This window comes from Hoplias malabaricus, chromosome 9 (genome assembly GCF_029633855.1).
Source record: "Hoplias malabaricus isolate fHopMal1 chromosome 9, fHopMal1.hap1, whole genome shotgun sequence".
NCBI classification, from domain to species: Eukaryota; Metazoa; Chordata; class Actinopteri; order Characiformes; family Erythrinidae; genus Hoplias; species Hoplias malabaricus.
In genome coordinates, this window is record NC_089808.1 from 38,099,776 (window position 1) to 38,124,440 (window position 24,665).

General features: G+C 41.2%; 1 protein-coding gene across 2 annotated transcripts; it reads left to right on the top strand.

The window, feature by feature from the left end:
* The first annotated feature begins 4,846 nt into the window (after window positions 1–4,846).
* Window positions 4,847–23,009, top strand: ranbp9 (RAN binding protein 9). 2 transcript variants are annotated; one of them, XM_066681719.1, is made up of 14 exons: window positions 4,847–5,502; window positions 8,654–8,765; window positions 8,943–8,995; window positions 12,078–12,245; window positions 13,293–13,315; window positions 13,962–14,146; window positions 14,669–14,781; window positions 16,156–16,264; window positions 16,387–16,541; window positions 16,683–16,824; window positions 18,507–18,628; window positions 18,807–18,955; window positions 19,926–20,037; window positions 22,131–23,009. In XM_066681719.1, exons 1-14 carry the CDS (start codon window positions 5,286–5,288, stop codon window positions 22,259–22,261), a joined length of 1,791 nt encoding a protein of 596 aa, XP_066537816.1. In that variant the 5' UTR covers window positions 4,847–5,285; the 3' UTR covers window positions 22,262–23,009. The 2 variants fall into 2 exon arrangements, with proteins under 2 accessions (XP_066537816.1, XP_066537815.1); XM_066681718.1 differs by having other exon boundaries at window positions 4,848–5,502; window positions 18,804–18,955.
* Window positions 23,010–24,665: the final 1,656 nt, after the last annotated feature.

The following is a 24,665-nucleotide window of genomic DNA, read 5'->3' on the forward strand; positions in this document are numbered from 1 at the left end:
CAGACACAGGGAGAACACACCACAGTCCTCACAGACAGTCACCCGGGGGAAACCCATGCAAAACACTGGGAGAACACACCACAGTCCTCACAGACAGTCACCCGGAGGAAACCCACGCAAAACACTGGGAGAACACACCACAGTCCTCACAGACAGTCACTCGGAGCGGGAATCGAACCCACAACCTCCAGGTCCCTGGAGCTGTGTGACTGCGACACTACCTGCTGCACCACCGTGCCACCCCATTTATGTTATTTAATTATCCCCAAAATGAGAGAAAAACATGAGGATGCTGTAGTGTGGACATTTAGTTATCTCGGTTCTTGTATTCAGTCGTTCTGAATGGTCTGGATTGGCCGTTGTGTGCTGGTAGCCTTCAGTTCCTCTAATGAATATGCACATGCACTGAACAAGTGATTTTTGTTTGTAACATTTAGAACCAGAAAGGACACATTTCTGTAATTTGTGTGACACCACTAAAGAAGAGTATGTGGAAAAACAGCACACTTTTTGTGCAGTTCCTAACTATGAATGAGTGAAAGACACAGGCCTCAATAGACACAGGCCATCCAGTCTGGAGGTCAACACCTACACATGTATGTGAGGGCCGTGAGGTTTTAGAGTGTAAATGTTCTTATTTGTTGATAAAAGGGGTGTTCACCAGTGCCCTCTATGAGCCTTTACTGCAGCCTTCAATGAAGACAAGGAGGAAGTTATATATAGGCCTCAGGAGAGGCCTATTACACAAATTACCATGAGATACAGGTGAGGATCAATCACAATAGACAGTTTGGTTTATGGCTGTCAGACCGACATGGAGGAAATTAATGTGTGAATATGAATGCATGTGAACTTATCGCAGAGATGAATTCTCCTTGTAATAAATTGAGGCACTGTAGATGACCAGATTAACGAGTTTAAAAACACGGACGCCTGTAGAGCCTGCGTTACAAGAAACTCTGTCCAAATGCAGGCGTCAGAACCAAGCCTAGTTCTTTTTCCCTGTAGGTCTGTCTGGTATTGACGTCATCAAAGTGTAGACTTTAATGAGGATCGCAGATCGTAAGGCCGCGTCTCTGAATGTGCCAAAGAATGTTTACGAGTATCAAAATGTTCCAACAATTTAAAGCATCATCATCATCGCTGCTTAATCCATTTCAGGGTCACGGTATCAATTTAAAGAAACTTCTCAATTATAGATACACTGATCAATCAAACGTTATGACCACCTCCTTGTTCTTACACTCACTGTACTCTCTCTGTGTATGATCTTAGACTATAGTCTATTTGTAGCTCTGTATAGTCCGCCTTTCACACTGTTCTTCAATGGTCAGGACCCCCACTGGACCCCGACAGAGCAGGTATGATTTGGATGGTGGATCATTCTTGCTGCTGCAGCGCTCCAGGACCCCAGCTCAGGTGACTGTGAAAAGTGTGGTGTGTTCTCCCTGTGTGCGTGTGGGTTTCCTCCGGATGCTTGGGTTTCCTCCCACAGTTGTGAGTGTCCACAGGTGTGTGTCTGAGTAACTGGGTGAGTGTATGATGACTTGTGAAGGACTGGCTCCCTGTCCAGTGGGTGTTACTGCCTTGTGGCCAGTGATGGACCCACCCCAAACCTGACCATGGATGAAGCAGTTACAGAAAATGAATGGATGAATGAATTCTATAAGTGGTCCCCACAATTAACATATGAACAGGTAAAGCAGGAAGAGCCACAACAGCTCTCACTGTGGGACCAGAAGAATCAATATCAAAGGAAGTTTATTACTGAGTAATCAACAACCGCCACAGACAAAGGGAACTAGTCTAAACACGAAGGTGACTGAACTCAATTTTCCTGAGTTAGAACTTGAGTGGTGTTTACACATGAACTGTATTCAGACACAACTGAAGGAGGAGCTTAGGGGAAGGCGGCATTGTCAAACTATATAAGCTGTTTTTTTCTACTACTCAATGTTCAGTCCAGCTCCGCTGAATCCTCTGTACATCATTGTATCTTGCTACTGCTTGCTGTAATAAAGGTTTTCCATTTTTCATCAATTTTTGAGAGACGTCCCATTTTTCCTACAATACTTTAGTTAAACTGGGGGAAGGTTTTATTAAGTTCAGACATTATGCTTTTAGTTTTCAAGTACAATCCCTGGCTAAAAGAGGTCCACCTGTTGAACTTCATGCCTCGTTAGCCTCCTTTCTCCCTGTTCTTCAATGGTCAGGACACTGATGTGGTTGCAATGTGTTAGTGTGTGTTGCGCTGGTACGAGTGGATCAGACACAGCAGTGCTTCTGGAGTTTCTAAACCCTTCAGTGTCACTGCTGGACTGAGAATAGTCCACCAATTAAAAATATCCAGCTGACAGCATCCTGTGTCCACTGATGTAGGACTAGAGGACGAGCAACACACACTGTGCAGCGACAGATGAGCTACTGTGTCTGACTTTACATCTACAAGGTGGACCAACGAGGGAGGGGTGTCTCACAGAGTGGACAGTGAGTGGACACAGGGTTTAAAAACCCCAGCAGCACTGCTGTCTGAGACCCATTCTGACCAGCTCAACACAAAATAACATGCCACTAACATATAAATGTATGTACATTGCTGAGAATGACTCACCACCCAAAACTTACATGTTCTGCATGGGTCCTGTACTGTGATTGTACTGTGACGATATCTGGACATATTTGATTTTTTTGGACCTGACTTTAGATGTAATCATGTAGTGCACATTCCTCATGAACTCAAGTTTGAATGACGCCCATCAACAGCCAATGAAAACAAGACAGTAGATACAGAAACCCAACATTGCTCAACACATAGAAAACCACACATTACATAATGCTAGATGCACAAGTCCCTAAATAACCAATATTAACTGTAACAGAAGCAACAAGACCCTTGTAACAAGCTGTTAGGGCTTTTATTCCAACTTTATCCTAATTTTACAGTCCATTTTAAGTGGTGCATCATATATATTGTGGAGTTCATTACTGCTGCACCTCTGAAACTTCTGAATCATATATAATGTGGAACATAGCCTCCAGTATGCAATTCTACTCACATTCACTCCCTCTGCAGCATAGACTATGCTGAATTTCATGTTTATATCTGCGTCTCTTTGGTTACCCGAGTCACATCTTTTGGGAGGTGTTTGGTTAATTTGAGCAGAAAGTCGGCGGTAACTTTTCTAATTTTCCATTCCACTTTAGTTGATTCATTAACTATATTGTGGAGTCCACTACGGCTGCACCTCTGATATTTCTGAACCATATATAAGGTGGAACATAGCCTCTATTATGCTATTCTACTCCCCTCCACTCTGCAGTATGTAGAGACTGTGCTGAATTTCATCTGCGTCTCCTAGGTTATGCAAGTCACGTCTTTGGGGACGTGTATGGTTAGTTTGAGCGGAAAGTTGGAGTCATGTAGGGAAATGCAGGGTTTGTCAACCTGTGAGAAACCACTAGTGGGGCATAAAACTTTGTGACATCTACTGGCAGAAAAAGAGATTCACAGCCTTTAAATGAAGTGATCAAATGAAGCACACTCGGCGCTTCTAGTGTTAAACATCATTAGTTTCATCTGGTTTTTTCATTTGTAGACTTTTTACACACTTTTAGATTACTGTGATTAAACTGAAATGGACTATATATATATTTTATATATATTAGTTTTGTTTCCATGTGGGCCGTTATGATTTCTAGTCATACACAGTTGGGCCGTGAGGTAGAAAAGGCTAAGAACCCATAGAGGTGTATTATGCCAAGTTGTTTAGTCTGTGACTAATATATTTCCATAAATATTGGTGGTGTAGTGTGAGATACACATTCTGCATAATTGTAATTATACACAGAATAAGATGTAAATAGCCTGTGGTTGTCCATTAGACCTGAATATAAGACTTTATGATCTCCATAGGGGCGGCACGGTGGCGCAGCAGGTAGTGTCGTAGTCACACAGCTCCAGGGACCTGGAGGGTGTGGGTACGAGTCCCGCTCCGGGTGACTGTCTGTGAGGAGTTTGGTGTGTTCTCCCGGTGTCCGCGTGGGTTTCCTCCCACAGTGCAAAAACACACGTTGGTAGGTGGATTGGTGACTCAAAAGTGTCTGTAGGTATGAGTATGTCTGTGTTGCTCTGTGTGCCCCCTCCAGGGTGTATTCCCGCCTTGCGCCCAATGATTCTAGGTAGGCTCTGGACCCACCGCAAACCTGAACTGGATAAGCGCTTACAGATAATGAATGAATGAATGATCTCCATAGGTACGGAGTCTGTTCAAAAGCCTAGTAAGCTGTTTACACAAACATTATTTCGTGTAAGCTGTCCCATTTTTTCCTAATATACCTCAGACATGCTGCTTACTGGGATACCTTAATCTGGTCGAACTTTAAGGCAACACCATTCCTCAGCATTTAAGGCAATTCCATTATGCATCCGAAGCACAACTTCCGTATATATTTTGCTCTTCACCCAAAGAACAAATGATTAATTTTGCAATAAAAAAGGGAAGATTTGAACCCTTTGTGCTGAAATGTTGAGACAACGCTAGCTGCTTTAAGTAAGTAAACACTGGTTGTGTAGTGAGCGGAAACAATTTTCGATGCAATTGCTCTCTTGCTAGGCTATCAGCCTAATGAGGATAAACGTCCGTTAGAATGCTGCCTACATGGTCGGTGCCTATTTAGACAGCTCACTGGGTTTTTGGGACAGAATGAATGTAAAATATCGAGGTAATAAGGTATCGCGATTCTCGATCACTGTTTCCGTATCGACCAGGCCCTGAGCTCGTGTGGTTGCTGACAGGCGGACGGGCTCGTGCGGAGTGTGGAGCGAACAGCAGCCAATCAGCGGCGAGTATTTCACAGCAACAACAAACAAAAGATCGGCTCTCGGTGTCGCTGCGCTTTCTCTCGTGTCCCGCTGTGGGTTCCACTGATCGATACGAAATGTGTCGGAGCAACTTAATGTAGTGAGTGGCCTCTGGTCCGTTGTGAAGGTGCGGGGAATCGGTTGCTATTTGCCCGTTGTCTGTGAACCTGGGACAGCCGCTGCTGTTTTGCTTTGGTTTGCCGATAGCTAGCGAGCTAGCGGACCGGATAGAGGAATAACAACAACAACAGAAAGGAGAGGAGCCCCTCTCTCTTTCTCCGTCCATTTCTCTCTGTTTCTTTTTCTCTCTCTGTTTCCGAGCCGTTAGCGTTTGGCGGCGGCTGACAGCGGACCGCTGAAGCAGGGCTGTCCGGCTGGAAGTGGCTGGAGAGCGGCTGCGGTTGACGGCAGGAATCCGTACGCGATGTCGGGACCTTCTTCGGGCTGCGGCTTTCTGATGTCCGTCGTCGTTCACGGAGACCTGGCTCTGAACGAGCAGGAAAAAGAGCTCAACCAGAGGCTCCGGCGCCTCTACCCGGCCGTGAACGAACAGGAGACCCCGCTGCCGAGGTCCTGGAGCCCGAAGGACAAGTTCAGCTACATCGGCCTCTCTCAGAACAATCTTCGGGTCCATTACAAAGGTAACGTTACGTTAACTGTTAGCGTTAGCGTTGATGTCAATGCTTTGAGCGCATTCAACAACAGTAACAGATCATTAACGAGCTAAACCATGGGTTCTACCACTTTCAGTAGTTAAACTTAATGCTCACAGCTTTTAAACAGAAGAGTCTGTCCCCTGATTACTAAGGTTGTTAAAGAGTAAGTTTGTTTAGCCCGGCTAACCGTGTGTTACCACAGTCCTCCACATACAAAGTAGCTAACTTAGTTTAACTTGCACTTAGTTATTTAACAGGGTGGGTTTCCTCTTGTTTATCTACCGAGTCAGTTACAGTTTGGCCCGGCTATTTACGTTACCACACGGTAGCCGTATTCAGTCTACAGACCTGTCAGTGTTGTTAAACCTTTAGCTTCTCAGGCAGCTACAGCCCGAGTTTGGTGAAGATTATTTGAGATTACAATCAACGTCTCCGGGTCCATTACAAAGACAGTGTTAATGCGAAAGCCCTTACTCTGTCGAACAACAACAGCACGGACGGACCAACGGACGCGGCTCGTTGACGTTAACGTTAGCTCACGGCTAACCGTACACCACGGACCCTCATTAACGCATAAGAACCGTTAGCCACTGTACAGTCCTCATTTTAAGGTTTTATATGAACAAAATGTCCTCCTAATTAGATACCAAGCCAGTTAGTTACAGACCTGGCAGCGTTATCAAACCACCATGATGTTAATCCGAGTTTAGTTTATTGGAAAACAACGTTAAGACAACGTTGACGTTAACTATTCAACAGTCAACAAATATTTGGCCAGCAACGCTGTATAAAAATCGATAATAATGATAATGTTTGCTTTTCAGGAGGTGAAACCTCAGTTGGATTGAATGTTTAACGTCTAAAGGCTCAATGTGAAGATTATTTCACTCCAAACCGACAATTTTAGATTACATTGGAAGTTTCGCACAGCTTTTTCTCCCCAATTGTTCCGTCCTACCTTAAATGGCAGTGTTATCGCTACGCCGTTTAAGGTGGAACGGCCCAATTCCAAAATTCCATAATTTGAAACAGAAGCCGTGGAAGAATAACAAGGCACCGGGCTCCTCGGACTTGTTTTTAAGAGAGTTAGCTCACTGTGCTAACCGTAACTTTATTAAAAGCTAAGAAAGCTTGGATCAATGAATTCAGGAAGTATCACTGAGGCTAAATGGGTCTCGTTTTCTCAAACATCCGTTAACATTAGCCGCCCAAAAGCTTCCGAAGTCACTCTTTTCATAACTTGTACGTTGTAAACAGCTTCCAACCAGTGAAAGTAACGGAGCTGCTGATTATAAACACAGCAGCCAAACAGCACAGCAAGGCCCGGCTCTGTCTGTCTGCCCCTCGCTCATGTTTACCTGAGTGCTGCTATTGTTATTATGTGCTGAGGAGGCATGCTGGTAGTTTATGGGCCTTCTCAGGTTAAAGCCTTTGTAGTTAATGCTAAACGCCAACGAGGTAACCAGCTAAACAAGTTTTCAGTGTTCCTGCACTCGCCTCAAGTGCCAAATGGGCTGTAGCCATTTTCCTCACCTCACTCAGTCAGGAAGGGAGGCCTTTAAAACATGTTAGCAAAGGCACCTCATTTAGTTACCCACTATTACATTAAACTGGGATTCATATACAATGCCCATGAAGAAAGAAAAATCATAGAAACCATTAGAAAAGTCTGCTGGTTCCCGATGTTCAGTGGTCAACAGTGGTTCTATGTTTTAATAATGTAATTTAATAATAATGTACATGGACGTTATGATTAAACACTTGGCCTGATTCTAGTTCTGTTCATGATTTTCTAAAGATATGAATGTGTAATATTAGTTTGTGGTCTCTAATGATAGCCATTATGCCATTTTTCAAAAGGCACAAAAACATTAGGTTTTAATCGTAAGAGTTTTGCCAGTCTTTTTATAGACTGTAGGTAGAGGTGGCTTGTCTTTTTGGCCACTAGCTACTCTAAACACTCAGGAAAGGTTCTGGTTTCACATGGAGTGCAGCAAGATTTTGTACAAATACATATGTCAACAGTTCTTTCTGCTTCCTCAAAAATTATGGCTGAATTGCCATTGAAAAAGCACCTAACCCCCAAATGCTCCCTGGGTGCCCAGGTGGCTGTTTACTGCTCTGGGTGTGTATGCTCACTGCCCCTAATCATTAATGTGTGTGTTCACTGGCTTGAATTAAATGTTTAGATGATGATTAAAGTACGTTTCACATGATTTTTGCTTAAGTTTCCTGCTTATCAGATATTTCTCCTGAGAAAAGACCCCAAAATTCACATCTGCTCTTTAGTTTTAGTAGAAATCTTTATAATGTACCAGATTGTGCTCAGGTTGGCCGAGATAATGCTCATGTTTATCTGCCACCAAGCCCCCATCTCTCTGTTATCGTTCCTGTATCTCATGTGTTCTCTATGTCTAATGATGATGAAGATTTTAGAAGAATCACCTTTAAGTCTCCTGAGCTATTGGGAGTGGCCCTGGTTTTGTCTGAATATTTTAGTGTTTTTATTTTGAGCAACAAAAAATTGCTTTCTGAACAGATTTGACACTTCTCTGGCAATTCATAGTTGAACTTTGTACACTTGGTAAATTCAGTCTCGTTGTTTGGATCCGAAAATAACCCAATACAGGAAAGGCCATTAAGGTTAAGACAGTTTGCATGTTGTGGGCAGTCAGTGTCAGTTTACTTCCAGATGTTCTTTGTGATTTTTCACACTAAAGTGTAACAGGATAAGCAGATGTTCAGGTGGCATGTCAGGCAGTTGGTGGTCACACATTTCAACCGCGTCATTGTTCCTAAATTATCTAGCACCCTTCCTTTATCGTTTCTCCATCTCTTCCTTCAAAGTCCAGCACATAATGTTCTTATGTTTATATGTTCTTTCATATTTTCCTAATGCTACCATCCTTTTCCGTTATCATTCTTCTCTGTAATTATTTGTGTATACTTGATTTTGTTTAATGGTTCCTTGTTTACCATCTTCTCCTTCATTGTGAGATTAGAAATGTAGTTGAAAACATTTTTTGTCTGTGGTTATATTTATGAAAATGAGTGACTCTGTATAAATGTATTATTATTATTATTATTATTATTATTATTAGTTATTTGATGCCTTTTTTTGTTTTGTTAATTTAAGGTCATGGAAAGACCCCAAAAGATGCTGCATCAGTTCGTGCAACACACCCTATACCAGCTGCCTGTGGGGTCTACTATTTTGAGGTGAAAATCATCAGTAAAGGACGAGATGGGTAAGAATGGATATCAGTGAGGTCTATCCATGATTTAGAACACGATGTTCAAGAAAAAATAATGTTTAACAGACACAGAATTTGTCAAATTAATATCTTTTGTATAGCATTGTTGTGCTCACCAGGTTTTTACCTCCAATGTAGATTTTATAATGTCTGTCTGGTTCTTATTTCTAGGTACATGGGAATCGGTCTTTCTGCCCAGGGGGTTAATATGAACAGACTACCAGGTAAACACAGGCTTGTAGTACTAAGACCTTTTGTCTGATTGATGATTACATTAGTCTCTGTCTGAGTGAAAATGTCTTTGAATCTCAAACAAAATACCACACAAAACCAGCAAAGTTTGCTGGTATGCACCTAGTGACATTCTGGTTTAAAAATGGAATCAGTACAAAATGTATCAACCTTAGACAAATGTCTGTTTACCACATGGTTTTTATAAACAGTCACTTTTACTCGTAAACAAAACTGGCTTTGACCTGCACCCCCTATTTGGGAATGACGTGGGCTATAATATGAGCAAACCTCAGAAGTATTCAATCAGTTGTAAGTCTTATATCTCTTTGACTCGATCATGTTGTCTGAATCTAATATATAAACCACAAAAGTGACCTGTGAAGCCCTGCTTTCATTTGGTAAATAGTAATATGATTATATTAGAACAAAGAGCAGTTTTGGTTTGCTTCATATTCAGTGGTGCATATCTCCTGTAGGGAAGCTGTGGGTACTTTCACATATACTACATTTTGTACATTCTCACTCTATTTTTATCTGTATTCAATGGAATTAATAGGTTGTTAATCATCAATTTACTGCCATCACAGTCTCTTCTCTTCCAGGAAAGCTTTATACTTGAAACTAAGCTTTGCTGTGAGGATTTGATGGCATTTTAGCTTGATAAATCCAAAGAGGTCTGGTGCTAACAATGGATGATTACTTCTGGATTAGAAATGCTATTCTAAATCATTTCAATGTTTTTGAAGCTTGGCATTGGGCATGGTGACCTCAGGCTCATGTGGGGCTGCCCCAGAGCGTCCCGTTTCATTTTATCTTTTCTTGGAAGATTGTATAAACTGTGAACAATTGAATATCTCAACAATGGGAGTATTTTGGGACTATTAGATTTTCAGAAACAGTAATCAAGTTTTAGATGCAGTCCCACTATTTGTAAAAAAAAAAAAAAAAAAAAAAAAAAAAAAAGTGTTATTGTGAAACGACGAGGATTGAGAAGCGTAGAACTTATTCCCCATGAATACTATGTTAATTAAAACAAAACAACGTATCAGTGTTTGTTGTCCATACTTAGCAATTCTGACAATCCTATGTAATGAGAAACACTGACGGCACAGCAAAAAGAGAGACCTAATCACCATGTTTTTTTTCACTTCTAACTTCATCTGCCACCTATGTTGTCTCTCCTTTCCCTTTGCTGTGGAGTGTAAATTTTATGAGGTTAAAGAATATCTGCTTTATCTGCTACATTCCTGAGCTCTCCACCACAACAGAAAGCTGCATGTATTATGAATTTTTGGACCAATTTACTCTATACAAAATTTTGTAGACACCCCTATATTAGTCGTGAATTCTGCTGCTTTAACCTTATGCAGAGCACATGCAGCACACACAAAAGAAAAGCATGAAATGAGACCCTGCAGCAGCTTTAAAATAAATCTAATAATCTTATCACTCTAGCTATGAATCTGCATTTATTCAAACTCCAATAAATGAGGCTGATCATGGATATGAAGGCTATATAGCCCCTCAGGATTGCGGTGTGGAGCTATGTTCTCTCGAGTGATGTAGCCTCATCTGATACCTTTGGTGCTTACGATCCAGAACTAATCACTTAACATCAGCACCTGACCTCACTAATGTTGTAGCAGCTGCCAGCAGATCCTTACAGAAATGTTCCAGCAGCGAGTATAAAGCCTTTACAGAGGAGTAGAAGTTGTTACTACAACAAAGAAGGAAAAGAGGGAAAATGTTCTGTTAGTTCTATTAGTTTAAATGGAAAATCTGGAACTACCTCACATTGTCAGACCTTGAGACCATTGATTCCGGGTATGTTCTCAGTTACAGATGAAGGATGGATATTGGGAATAAATCAATCTGGACTGGAATAAATGGAGAAATGACAACAAATGATTGTTACAAATGATCAAACATAGATTCCAGATATTAGCACTGCTTTCCAACATTAGTAGTGCTCTTCAAGACTGCTGTCTATACATAAAAATGTAAATATCTATCAACATTAAACATATGCCAAGTGCCAACGTTTTTAAACGTTCATCTACTGATTACAATATCATAGCTTCCCCTATTAAAGCTGCCTTTTCTGTATTGATTTCTCAAGTGTTTAGCTTTTGTGGCTGATAAATAACGTGAACTAATCACATGAATGTATTTAGTTTTATATGTTTATTATTGTAGTATTTTTACTAGTGAATTATTTCAAATGTATACCTTTCAGGGCTGTGATTCTAAGGTCTGTCATACTAGATTTGACTTGAACTCTCAAACATCTGCTGTATTTAACTATGATATTTCATATTTGTTAAAAAAATTTTTTTCCTGGCTAATCCTCCAGAGCAGTGTGCGTAAGTCATGCGTCAGGGTCATATGTTCAGATGCGGGCAGCGTGAGGATTTGGCACTGCATGGTGACACCCAGCCGCAGTCGTACAATCACAGGGCACAGGGAGGCTCGTCTGCAGCCTGTCAGGGAGATAAGAGCCTGGAGCACACTCCCCAACACAGACCCTGCTCTCAGGGCTCTGTACTAATGCCTTGATGTATTGTGATGCATGAGTGTGACGGAGGAAATTCAACCATTGTCAAAAGCAGTTCTAGAAAATTGATTGTTTATTTATAAATGTTATAGCAAAATGTATAATTGTTTTTTAAATATCTTGCAAAACTACACTGTAAAAAATTGCTGTAAATTTACAGCAAGTCTGGTACAGTATTTACAGTAAATTATTGTATTATTCAATTACAGTAATATGCTGTAAATTTGAAATACAGTAGTGTTCCTGTAAAAATACGGTAAATACCTGGGAACTCTGCTGCCAGTATTTTACTGTAAATTTTTAAAAAAATTTTACAGTGTATATTAAATTTTATTTAAATTGTATCAATGTTTAAATGTAGTGTCCGGTGTGTGGTGTTCTGTTGTCTTTATCCCACTGCTGTGTAAGTAGGTGGTCTAGACACTTTTAATGTATTCATTCATTCATTTAATTGTACTGCGTAAATATTTTCATATTTCTGGCTGCTAAAATCTCTTACACTTGATCCACTTTATCAGGTTGGGACAAACACTCATATGGCTACCACGGCGATGACGGACACTCTTTCTGCTCCTCTGGCACGGGACAGCCTTATGGACCTACGTTCACAACAGGCGACGTGATTGGCTGCTGTGTCAACCTCATCAACAACACCTGCTTCTACACAAAGAATGGACACAGTCTAGGTTGGAGCCCTTGGTTGTCTTTATAATGCACATCTTTCACACAGAGGCCAAGCCAGCAGTGACCTTACCTGATCATTGCTTTACCTCTGAGTATCGTGTTTCGTCCCCCATCCTGTAATTATAGATCATCCTGTATCACACACTCGAGTTCCTCTATACCATTTTTTTTTACTTTATTTAGAATGTGGTTAAGAGGTAGCAAGGATACTGAGAATATACCGTGACTCACATCAAACTGATTGAAAGTGGTGTAAAAGTATTCTCTTGATCAGTGTACACTCTCTGAGTACTAATATGTCAAACTAAATAATTTGTACTTGAATATTTGATTGTTATATGGGTTTTAATCACTTTTAGGTTGTGATTAGAACCTTCTGCTTTTGTAAATCATTTTTTGCTTCAAATTCAGTGTAGTGACAGTGTAGAGGCTTTTGTGTCAATATTTTAAACAAAACAATAAAATCAGTAGAAAATGGAAGCTGCTTAAGTCTGAATGCAGCAAAAAGCAATGAAAACAAATGAAGAAAAATTGCCTTGGAAAATAAATTAAGGGCACACCTCACACACAATCATAATCTCACAGAAATATTCTCACATTTGGTGTAGACTCTTCCCAGAAAAGTAGGATCTGGTGCTGCAGCAAACGGGGACAAACTACATGTTAAAAGTGCACTGTGCAGTTTAAACGGACTGTTTGTGTTACTGTAGTTCACCTATCTAACAACCAGAGGTGGCTAATGACTATTACTGACAAGTGCAGTAGTGCAGATGACCCCAAGCAAGCAAAGCAGGCTGACCATGAGACAAATTATTCAATAAATAAATCAGTCATTGATTGATTGGCTACTTAAAAAAACCCAGGATTCTCAGGAGTAGAATGCCCTCGTAATGTAGCATTTTCAAGAATATTAGAGATTTTTATGTTGGAAGTTACTCTGGGGCGTTATTCAAACGTATTTGTAAATTAGCACATTCCTGTCATTCATCAGACAAAGATAATTGTTCCAGTTTTTGTGCTGAATAACTGTTCTCGTCTTCTCTTTTCAGGAATAGCTTTTACAGATTTACCAGTAAGTACCTTTTGTTTACTCTTTCCCTTAATGTTGACAGCAAGAACATTGGTTGTAATTTCTTCTGAATATGGTGACCTTGATATGTACATATGTATGAAGATAAAACACAGTCTGTCTTTTCATGCTGGGCTTTGCTAAAGTGGGTGGACTAACAAGCCTTAAGTATTTCACTAGCCAACAGAATGGAGGTCTGTTTTGCCCTAAAACAATAATCCATTGAGGAGAAAACAGTTGGCATGGCTCCAGCATTCATGTTTCTCTGTGTGTCTATGAAGTGAAGTTTTTCTTGCTTTGACCTTTCTTTTTCTTGGATAAGGAACATAAGCTCTGTAGTTATTTCTCCTGGAAGCATGTGGTTGGTATGGCCCTCTACCTGTCATTTTTAGCTACAAAAACCACAGACACTATAAAAAAAAACATCTTGGAATGACGTGTGTGTACTTGGATAAACCTTTCACAATAGACGTGTGTGTATGGGAGGGCAAAGGCATTACAAGAACCTTTACTGTTTGTAAGCAAAGGACACTATAAAAAAAAAAACCTCAGTAAACCTTTCACAGTGGAGGAGTGTTAAAATGCTGAAGGAATACTTAATGTAGCAATGCTGGGCTTTTTTTCTCACTGAAATACTCTTGTTCTGCAGCCCAACCTGTACCCAACAGTTGGTCTTCAGACTCCAGGGGAGGTTGTGGATGCAAACTTCGGGCAGCATCCATTCGTCTTTGACATAGAGGACTACATGCGCGAGTGGAGAACCAAGATCCAGGCTCAGATTGAGAGATTCCCCATTGGCGAGCGGGAGGGCGAGTGGCAGGCCATGATTCAGAAGTGAGTGTATAATAAACAGTAAGACAAAGGAATAGAATGTTGTAATAAATGTAGTTTCAATCACCATTTAAAACTGTACTTTTAAAAGGTTTGTAATGAAGTGGTTAAATCTGAAGGTTTTAAAATGGGAAGCACTTTATTTATAACTCACAAACACACATTTACTCACTCAGTGTTAGTAGTTGCACAACAGGGGGCGCCATTTCTCACACTCATGAAACACACATTTATGGACTGATCCACAAGGGTGTGCTGTTGTGCTTTAAATAATACAAAAGTTTGTTGTCCTTCTATCTATAAAATTGTAAAGAGGAACAGAGGTCACAAATATAATTTCTATATCCATTTTATTGAAACAATAAGAAAGGAAAGTCAAATGATCAGACAGAACAAATAGGAAAATATAAATGTGATTGAAACACCCGCTGGTATAGTAATAAATCTTCAAATGTTAGATCACAGGCCTCTGCAGAATTGTTAATCTGTAATTGTGGCTGATGTTTGATCTTTGCTGTGTTACAGGATGGTGGCCTCATACTTGGTTCACCACAGCTATTGTGCCACTGCTGAAGCCTTTGCCAAGTCCACAGACCAGGCAGTGCACGAGGAGCTCGCCTCCATCAAAAACAGACAGAGTGAGTGTAAACACCTGCTTAAGCTCCCTTAAGCCTTTCTCTCAAGTCGTTCTGTGGATCAGGACTGGGTTGCACGGTGTGCCTACTTTAAAATTAACCCCTTAATGTGACACACATAAGATTTTTTTAATTTTATTTTTTATTTTTTTCCCCCCAGAGGTATGTGAACATGTAATACTTGGTCTTTTCAAATCGTAGTTGAGTCATTTCCAGTCAACCAGCACTGACAGTAACATGCAGGGTGTCTCAAATGTTTCCATGCACCCTACATGGTGCACTACACAGGTGATTAAACTATGGATTTTGCACCGAAATAATGTACTGAATGTTAGAAAAAGAAGCCCTGAAGGTAATAGCTGAATATAAATGGATTTGTGTTAGACATGTGCAGGTGTAGAGGCTGTTATTTAGGGAACTACATCAGCACTACACGGGGCTTAAAGACCCATTTGGGACAGAGCCGCATAAAAATATCAGCGTGCACAGACGTGCTGTTCCGTTCACATTACAGACACATGTCACTGTTACACAATAAAACAGGAACATATTAATGAAGCTTGTAATGTGAGCATAGCCTTAATGTTCATAAGAAAACTTCCATATGAACTCTTCACTTTTGTTGAAGTATAAACACAAAACAGACCAAAAATGTCTAAATGGAACAAACACAGACAGGAACCATTTTCTCCTTGGCTTCGATTTGTGTTTAAGACGAGTTTCTGACGCATAACGTGTTTTATAATCTTTTCAGAAGCTTGTGTGTAGGCTGAGGGGCATTCAGCACCCATTTAAAACACTCAGTGTATGCATGTGACCTCACGTATTAATTGTAATGTGTATGCCAAATAGTGCTAGTGTGCCAGGATTTATAAAAGGAGTAATCCCCTCAAGTGATTTCTTTTCTCTTCACTATGATGTAGAGCCACAGAGTAACCTGTTGTTTCTAATGGTTTACTGCTGTAGAATATCAGAAAATTCAGTGGACATTATCAGATTATATATTTTTCTGTTGGTTTAATGTGTAATATGTCACTGTAAACCCAGAGTGTATCAGAATTGTCTGTAAAACACCTGAGCTCCTGGTGCTATCTATTATTATTAATATACATTTGTTATAAAACATATATTGAGAAACTTCTATGCTGGTGTAAAGCTAACTGGTGTAATGCAATCATAGAGAGTAAAACCACTGCCTTTCACATTGTGGTTCCCAATTCATGCAAAAAGACCACACTATACAAGTGTTCATGGGCAAAACTCCCAATGCTAACATGAGCCTACATCTATGACATGATTATAACGTTTCTCTGGCTGCTGAAGCTGTGTTCCTGGTCTATATAAACTGCTCAATCCTAGCTTGGCTGGTTTTTGCAGAAATCCAGAAGTTGGTCCTGTCTGGCCGAATGGGGGAAGCTATAGAGACCACTCAGCAGCTCTACCCCAGTCTGCTGGAAAGAAACCCAGACCTTTTATTCATGTTAAAGTAAGTGCCTGAGTAAATCTTTTTGGTTTGTGGTCCGGCATACTGTCAGTAAGCATGAAATGTTGTGAACCTTTCCTTTTTCATGTTCTAACAATAATCAGTGCTACTCTCACCACACACAGAGTCCGGCAGTTCATAGAGATGGTGAACGGGACAGACAGTGAGGTGCGCTGCCTTGGTGGACGAAGCCCTAAGTCTCAGGACAGTTATCCTGGTTCACCTCGCCTCTTCAATAGCCCCACACACAAACCCACTGGCTCTCAGGCCTACCTGTCAGGTACATACTGTTTTAAATGGTTAGTTATGACGGTTATAAACCATTGCTGTCCTTATAACTGCTGTCAAAAAATAAATAAATACAATTTTATGTAAGTTTTAAGATATTTTAGATGATCCTTGTGCTGTGCTCCAACCTCAGGTTTCGATAGTAACTGCTGTAATGGAGTGTCATCCAGTAAAAGCCACTCTTCATCACATGGTCACAAGCCATGTCCAGTGAGCATGCCCAGCAGCGAGCTCGGGGTCCTGAACGGCAGCCGCACCCAGCAGCCTGGTCTGAGGTATATATAATGAACCTACATTATGTGGTCATACGTATGTGGCCACCTGCTCCTCCTATACTTCTTTTTGACATCAGTGGTATTAACAGGTAGCTTGTCTTCTTTAGACCTTTCCCTGAGGTTTTGATAGTAACCAGGCACAGAGGCATTAGTTGGGCCACAGACTGATGTTGGATGATACTGACAGTAATGGGGACAAATCTTTTTTTAGGCCCATATTATTATACTTCGTAAACTCAGCTTGCTAGCTCTGATCTGTAGAACATGGCCTCTATAAAACATGGAGTGATGGAGTTAAATAGCATGTGCATACACAAGCTAAATAAATAAAGTCGCATTTACCTATTCAGGCACGGCCTGTCTCTTATCACAGGTTTGTTACAGTAGCATTTCTTAAACACTGCCTACAAACTGGCAAAATATACACAAAAGGAATATACTTGCATTCACATAAGTATGGACTGAAATTTGATTTCAAACTATTTATAACAGTGGTTCTCAAACTTTTTAGACCAAGTACCGCCTGTGATTTTTACCACAGAAACACGTGGCCCCTGGTTCTCCCTCTGGTCCGGGGGCATGAGGCTAAATCTTGAATTGTTGCATGTTTTTGTTGTTTTTATTTAATTGAAATGTGCATTCTTTATCTAAAATAATTACTAAAAATTATAGAGAGAACACAAATAACTCCAGGCCTAAACTGAATGTTTTAAACACAGTTCTACATTCATGAGAACGTATAAAATTTAGCAATAAGCTTTTGGAAAGAAATATAGAATGAAAAGAGGTCAGTTTAATATCAGTTATGTGCTTTAACAGGCTCCAGGTGAAAACATGGCGGCAAGGGCTTGGGGCAGTTCACAGCTGCTCTCGGCGCTTGTAGTAGAAAACCTTGTATTCTTCTAGTTTGTCTTCACGTGTACAGAATTCTCACTGTTTTTGCCTCTGGATTTAGTCCTTTTGGGCTTCAGAAAATTTCTCAGGCTTGGTCTCGTCTGTCTCTAGCCTTTGCTTACATCCAGTAAGCAACTGAACCTGGGCTTTACACGGATTTCTCAAAAAACTGGGGGATCATGGCCATTTTTCCAGGTCATTTGGCGTACCACCTCTTGCTGCTACATGTACCACTAGTAGTACGTGTGCCACAGTTGGAGAACCACTGATTAAAACACCCATCTGTTCTTTCCCCAGAGTGTTGTCACTCCACATTGCCCACACAGACCACTCACTGTACTCAGGTGTGGCTTATGTCTACTACAGAAAAAGACTAGGAAATTATTCAGACGTCATCTAGTTTATTTCAGATTGTCTTATATAGGTTAAAATCTGAATAAATATAAATATAACTATATATCCGATGTAATTCTTACTTCGGATGTATAACTAGTGTTATTATGGACTACTATTGTCCAATGTACATTGTGCTATTTCTGTTGAATACTCCTGCTTCCTGTTCTCTATCTGAGCTCCTTTCACACTGAGATTTAATTGCTATCCCTTATCCATGTTTCTGCCTTATCATGTCGTCTTTATCCCCTTATTATAATTTTGCCTCCTTGCGGAGTTTACATTAAATAAACCATTAATCCAAGAGTAACCGATTCTAAACCTTGTTCACAGTAATAATGAATATAATGTGATGTAATAAACAGTTGACTGTGTTCCATTGTAACTCTTTGCAGTAATGATGTGGATATGGAGGTGGACCACATCTCTAATGGAGTGTCCGAGTCCTCCTCTAATGGCTTTCTGAATGGAAGCTCCACACATGGAGCTGACCTTGAGGACTGTGATGCCGAGATGGGTAAGACTAATCGAATCATAATGACGCTGATGTGTATTCATTCGTCTAGTAGCCTTCTAACATCTAGAACCCTGCTGAAAGTGTTTTTTTAAAAACTGCTTTGGTCAACAGTAATTGATGAAAGACCCAAAGCTCAAAAGCACTATTTGTTATTATCTAAATGCTTTCCACACAGAAGTGGAGTCAGCTCAGTCCAAGAGGCAGCTGTGTGGAGGGAGTCAGGCGGCTATCGAGAGAATGATCCACTTTGGCCGGGAGCTGCAGAGCATGAGCGAACACCTGCGCCGAGAACGAGGAAAAAACTCCACAAACAAGAAGATGCTGAAGGTAACGGCGCCAGAATGTCATTCCCTCTTAGATCTGTTCCAGGTTCCTCAGCTGCTGTAGGGGCCATGAGAGGGTCCAGAAATATAACTTTTAAATATTTAATTGTATTACAATTCCAGTGATACTGAAGGGAGCTCAATTTCTACAAAGAAATTATTTTGCTCAGCAGCCAAAGCTGGGGGCTTTATACCCCTCTAGCCACACTGAGACACTGGGCATGTGCCTCATATGCAGCTGCTCCACATTGGCACATTCTTTTGGTCATTCTATTCTAGGACTATTATATTATGGAAGTATTTTTGCTTTGTTTTTTAGGTTTTTGAAATAGAGAAGCTGCATATATAAGAAATTGTATTTTTTTTAATAGAACACTAGGTAGGATGTGGGATTTTGGGGCTCAATTTAGTTTATTCATTTTTATAGCATTGTATTGAAACCAATTGGGATTAATAGTGCAGATAAATAGTGCAGTTTGTGCAGTGCTGAGCCCAGAGTGGCAGCAACAGAGGCTCTATTCTCCCCATTGCAGCTAAGTGAAGCATCACAATGAACTTTTATCACTTCATATTTATTGCTCAGTCCAGGTGTTCTCCTGGTTGTTAGTTCTTTAGTTGCCTCAACTGTGTTTGGAGCAGGGGGCCCTCTCAAATATGCTCCAGGATTGAGAACCACTGATGATTATTATTATAAAGTTCAGTCCTTTAAAACTGGAATCCAAAACAGCTGAGTATTGATGACACAGAAAGGGGGAATTTGTCACACAGGAATAAAGGCTGTTTTTCTGGGTCCCTGATGTACGGAATCACACTGGCTGAACTTTACTACTGATGTTTTTATACAGAAACGGTTCCTGAACTGAAACTGTAAAAGCAAAGAAGACATTAAATATTTTATTGAACACACACAGCTTCTCGTTCTCTCTCCCTCTCTCACACACTTGTTTACTCTCTCTCTCTCTCTGCTTTTACAGGATGCGTTCAGTTTGCTCGCGTACTCAGACCCCTGGAACAGCCCTGTGGGTTACCAGCTGGACTCCATTCAGAGAGAACCTGTCTGCTCCACACTCAACAGTGCAATATTAGGTAAAACCACACTCAAATCACAGAATAAGTCTGGCTAAATCTCCTTAATGCTTAGTGTTTAGGCAGCAGAGGCTAAATGGGACAATTGTTTCTTAACAGGCTTTTCCAAAGTCTTTATTAGCTCAGCTCTCAAGATGCTTATACGTTTTATACTTATTTTTTTTTTATTGTTTTATGCATTTAATGTGGGGCGGCACAGTGGCGCAGCAGGTAGTGTCGCAGTCACACAGCTCCAGGGTGTGGGTGACTGTCTGTGAGGAGTGTGGTGTGTTCTCCCTGTGTCTGCGTGGGTTTCCTCCGGGTGACTGTCTGTGAGAAGTGTGGTGTGTTCTCCCTGTGTCTGCATGGGTTTCCTCCGGGTGACTGTCTGTGAGGAGTGTGGTGTGTTCTCCCTGTGTCTGCGTGGGTTTCCTCCAGGTGACTGTCTGTGAGGAGTGTGGTGTGTTCTCCCTGTGTCTGCGTGGGTTTCCTCCAGGTGACTGTCTGTGAGGAGTGTGGTGTGTTCTCCCTGTGTCTGCGTGGGTTTCCTCCGGGTGCTCCGGTTTCCTCCCACAGTCCAAACACGCATTTGTAGGTGGATTGGTGACTCGAAGGGTCCGTAGGTGTGAGTGAATGTGTGAGTGTTGCCCTGTGAAGGACTGGCGCCCCCTCCAGGGTGTATTCCCGCCTTGCGTCCAATGATTCCAGGTAGGCTCTGGACCCACAGTGACCCTGAACTGGATAAGGGTTACAGATAATGGATGGATGTATGTTAGTTGCCATGAAGACCTAGTTCATACTGGTAAACATGAGACAGACGCTGAGATTTTCCTGCTAAATGTGCAGTGTGTCATATTATAGTCATTTTGTTTTTATTGTTTGAAAGTTCTGTTGTGCAAATTGCATTAGACATGGTCTATATATATTTTTTGTAATAAAACAAATATTTAACATTAAATTCCATTTAAAGTGTACCATTTTAGAGATACACAATTCTTGTCTGACAGCCGTGGTACAGTACCTTTCTAACAAAGTGAACTGACAGGTTAAGGAAGGGAATGCAAATAAACATGGAACCATGAAGAAAACTCTCAGCCATCGCAGCTTAAACAAAGGTGAAGCAGATTCAAGGTTAAAGTCCATTTTAAACACCACTCTTGGCTACAGTCAGTTTTGTCAAGGAGTTTAAGAATAAACTATGAGTCACCCGTGAAAACGGTGATGGGGAAAAGGAAACTCCTCCACTGAATCACAACGATTGCCAAGGGGCCTGACTGCAGTGAGGACACTTTGTGAAAATCTGTACATTTTGTGCCAGTCACACATACAGGACAGTTTTAGGCCAATGATTAGACTACGCCACTTGGAATCTGTCTCTGTTTTGTAACTCATAGTTAAAGATGATAATTACATTTTCACATCTGATATTGGAGGGCATAAGTCCATTAGAATCGGGCAGTCTCAGTCTGTATTTCCCTGAGTCAGGTGTTTATGCACGGAAATCCCTAGCTGGGCTTGGTGCTGGCTGGTAAAATAGGGATAGTCCTAGTGCTGGTCCCGCAGAGTTTCAGGACATGTTACGTAAAATAAAATCTGTTGTCTACCAATCCACAGACTGTAAAACAAGATACAGCAGATTTTTGTGGGCTGCTTAAATCAGAAAACATGGGATAAAACATATACTGATTTTTCTGCTTATTACATAGAGTGCAATGACTTTAGAGTTGTCCCGCCCCCTCGTCTGGGTCTCTCCAATCACGGCGCTGGATTAAATAGAGCAAAACAGACACAACAAGTGCAGAGAAATGAGTACTGGTTATAAACAGCAGCTCATCATTTAAAGGATCAGGCGATGAAACCGGACGCTCCGAACAGGGCTGTTTAGACAGGGGTGGAACACTGCTGTGGGGTTTGATCCTTGTGGTGTTTTGACTAAAGCAGGTCACCCACAATTCATTAAGATCCAGAACTGTGTTCACTTGTGGAAAAGAAGGAGAATGCTTCCTGTTTAAATTATTATTTTAATGAGGAGTACTGATGATGTCACAGTTGAATGTTAAGTGTTACAAAGACCTGAAGTTATAACTTTGTATCCGTGTGTGTGTGTTTTGCAGAGACTCATAACCTGCCGAAGCAGCCCCCTCTGGCGCAGGCGGTCGGTCAGGCGACTCAGTGTCTGGCACTCATGGCTCGCACGGGCATCGGCTCCTGCGCCTTTGCCTCCGTGGACGATTACCTGCACTAGCCCCTGGAGAAGCCCCGCCCCCACCCCCCCAACCCCCCTTTAAACAGCCGTGCAGCGCGGCCATGCGTCATCCCAGCTCAGCCCAGCCTCCCAAACGCTGGGCCTGCCCTCAGCCACGGCCTGGAGCACAGAGCCGCCACACAAGCCACAACAGACCCATCCCATTACACTGGCTACTCTCCAAGAGACTGGATCCTCTCCGCCCAGGCCAAGCCAAGCCCAGCCGAAAGACACATTAAGGAGGAAGGATCCCTTGAGCCAAACGGATTCCTGAACCATTATGCTCTTTTTGCTTTGTTCCTTTTTCACATTTTTTTGTTTTCGGACGGGGAAGGACGAGGGAGGGGGAAAGGGGAGGTTGTTATTTGGGTGGGTGGGTGTTGCAGGCTCTGATTGTTTGTTTCCTAGTTTACAAGGCATGAGGCAAATTTATTCTGATTATAATTAATGTTATCATTAAACTTGCATATAAGATATATTTGTTCTTGATCGAAAGCTGGCTACGTGAGCACGAAAGGTCCCAGTACAGTAACACCCTGCTGTTTTTAAGGTGTCAGCTTGTGTACTTGTTACCATTTAAATCCCTTCCCTCCTTGTTTTTTTGAAATGATTATATTAACATTCAGAGTGGAAACTTTTAGTTACCTGAAGAGGAAAAAAAAAAGAATAAAAAAAGATGATGAATGCTGTTTAACACCTGCTGGACTCCTAGTGATCCTTAGTGGTGGTGTTAGTATAGAGAGTTAGTGTGAGATATATATATATATATATATATATATATATATATATATATATATATATATATATATATATATATATATATATATATATATATATATATATAAAAAATATGAGTTTAAAAAAGAGGAAAAAAAAGCCCTTCTTTGTGCAAGCGCACCCACCCTCTGACAACTGCACAGCAGGTTTGATGCAATGTTTGGACACTCTTTGATTTGTAATTGTATTGATGTCTATGGCTCCTGTCATCAACCCCCAATTTGTCTTTATGCCTGTTCTCATCCAGGTCACCACTCTCACCTTCACTGTACAGTACGGCTCTCAGAAAGACGCCTGGGCCTGTGTATCGTCTCAGTGTGGGAGCACAGATTTAGGATCAGTTTCCTATGTCCATGGTCCAGAGATGACAGCCTCTGGTCTTGGAGCGCCAAGATCCAGCACATGTGGGTGACTTCCCTTTTCCCTTTTCCCAGACAGCTGTCAGTTAGTGACGGGGTTTAGAAGAGTGGGGTGTGGAGTGGGAATGTCGCCTGTCTGTGCATGGAGAACACTCCAGGACCAGGACTGGACACCATTTATTTGTTTTACCAAAAAAAAAATAATAAACTCTTCCCACATCAGCTCTTTTACGCTGGAACCATTGATAAACACAAGCCCAGGCCACCAAGGTCACCTTCAGCTGACAGAGGAATGCTTGCTCCTGGTTTTCTCCCGTGGTTTACCAGCCAGCCCTTAATGACCATCAGTACGTTTAAAAATAAAAAATGAAAAGAATGATACAGTATTGTCAACAGCACTGTCTTATCATTTTCAGTAATAAAATATAAATACCCAGGTGTTCTTCTCAGGTGCCTGTGTTCTTCCAAACTACAGAAAATATTTTTGTTTCAGTTAACGGAGTTGAAGTTAATCGTCGGTTTTGTTCATTGACGGTGGTGGACTGTGTTTACTGCTGGAGGTATGTTACTGTTTACACTTGGCATTAAATTGGGTTCTACACCTGGATGTTGACCCTAAGTGCAGTTAAAAAATATATAATATGACTTATGATGGGAGCTGTGTGTGCGTATAAATACCTGGGGCTGAGAGAATTTGAGAATTTTATCCTGATCGTGGATAATCAACCTTCTCTCCCCTTTTTCTATCAGGGATCAGAATTATTTCAGTTTTTTCTTCAACATGTTTCAGTTTTTCAAAACACCTTCAGACTGGATAAAGCTGGTGCACCCCCCTCTATGTTGCCATCTGCTGGACAAATGCTATTTTAGCACCCTTTAGAAATGATATTAAACCCAACAAATTGAGAAAAGATTTACTTTTATCAACATATTTTAATATAATCAAGGAAGTGACTTAAACTTTATTTTACACCATAACAAAGTAGGTTTTGTGTTTTTAAATTGTGTTTACAGAAGTAATTTCTGTACGACTTTCCTCCGTAATTTATCAATCCAACTTTTTCCCAATCAGGTTATTTGGCATTAAATATATCCAAGATTTGCGGCACGGTGGCGCAGCAGGTAGTGTCGCAGTCACACAGCTCCAGGGGCTTGGAGGTTGTAGGTTTGAGTCACGGCACGGGTGACTGTCTGTGGAGTGTGGTGTGTTCTGTGTCTGCGTGGGTTTCCTCCGGGTGACTGTCTGTGAGGAGTGTGGTGTGTTCTCT

Coding starts and splice junctions, on each gene's coding strand:
- ranbp9 (XM_066681718.1), top strand. CDS start 5,286: ATGTCGGGACCTTCTTCGGGCTGCGGCTTTCTGATGTCCGTCGTCGTT. Junction 5,503..8,653: donor TCTTCGGGTCCATTACAAAG/GTAACGTTACGT, acceptor TGTTAATTTAAG/GTCATGGAAAGACCCCAAAA. Junction 13,316..13,961: donor TAGCTTTTACAGATTTACCA/GTAAGTACCTTT, acceptor CTTGTTCTGCAG/CCCAACCTGTACCCAACAGT.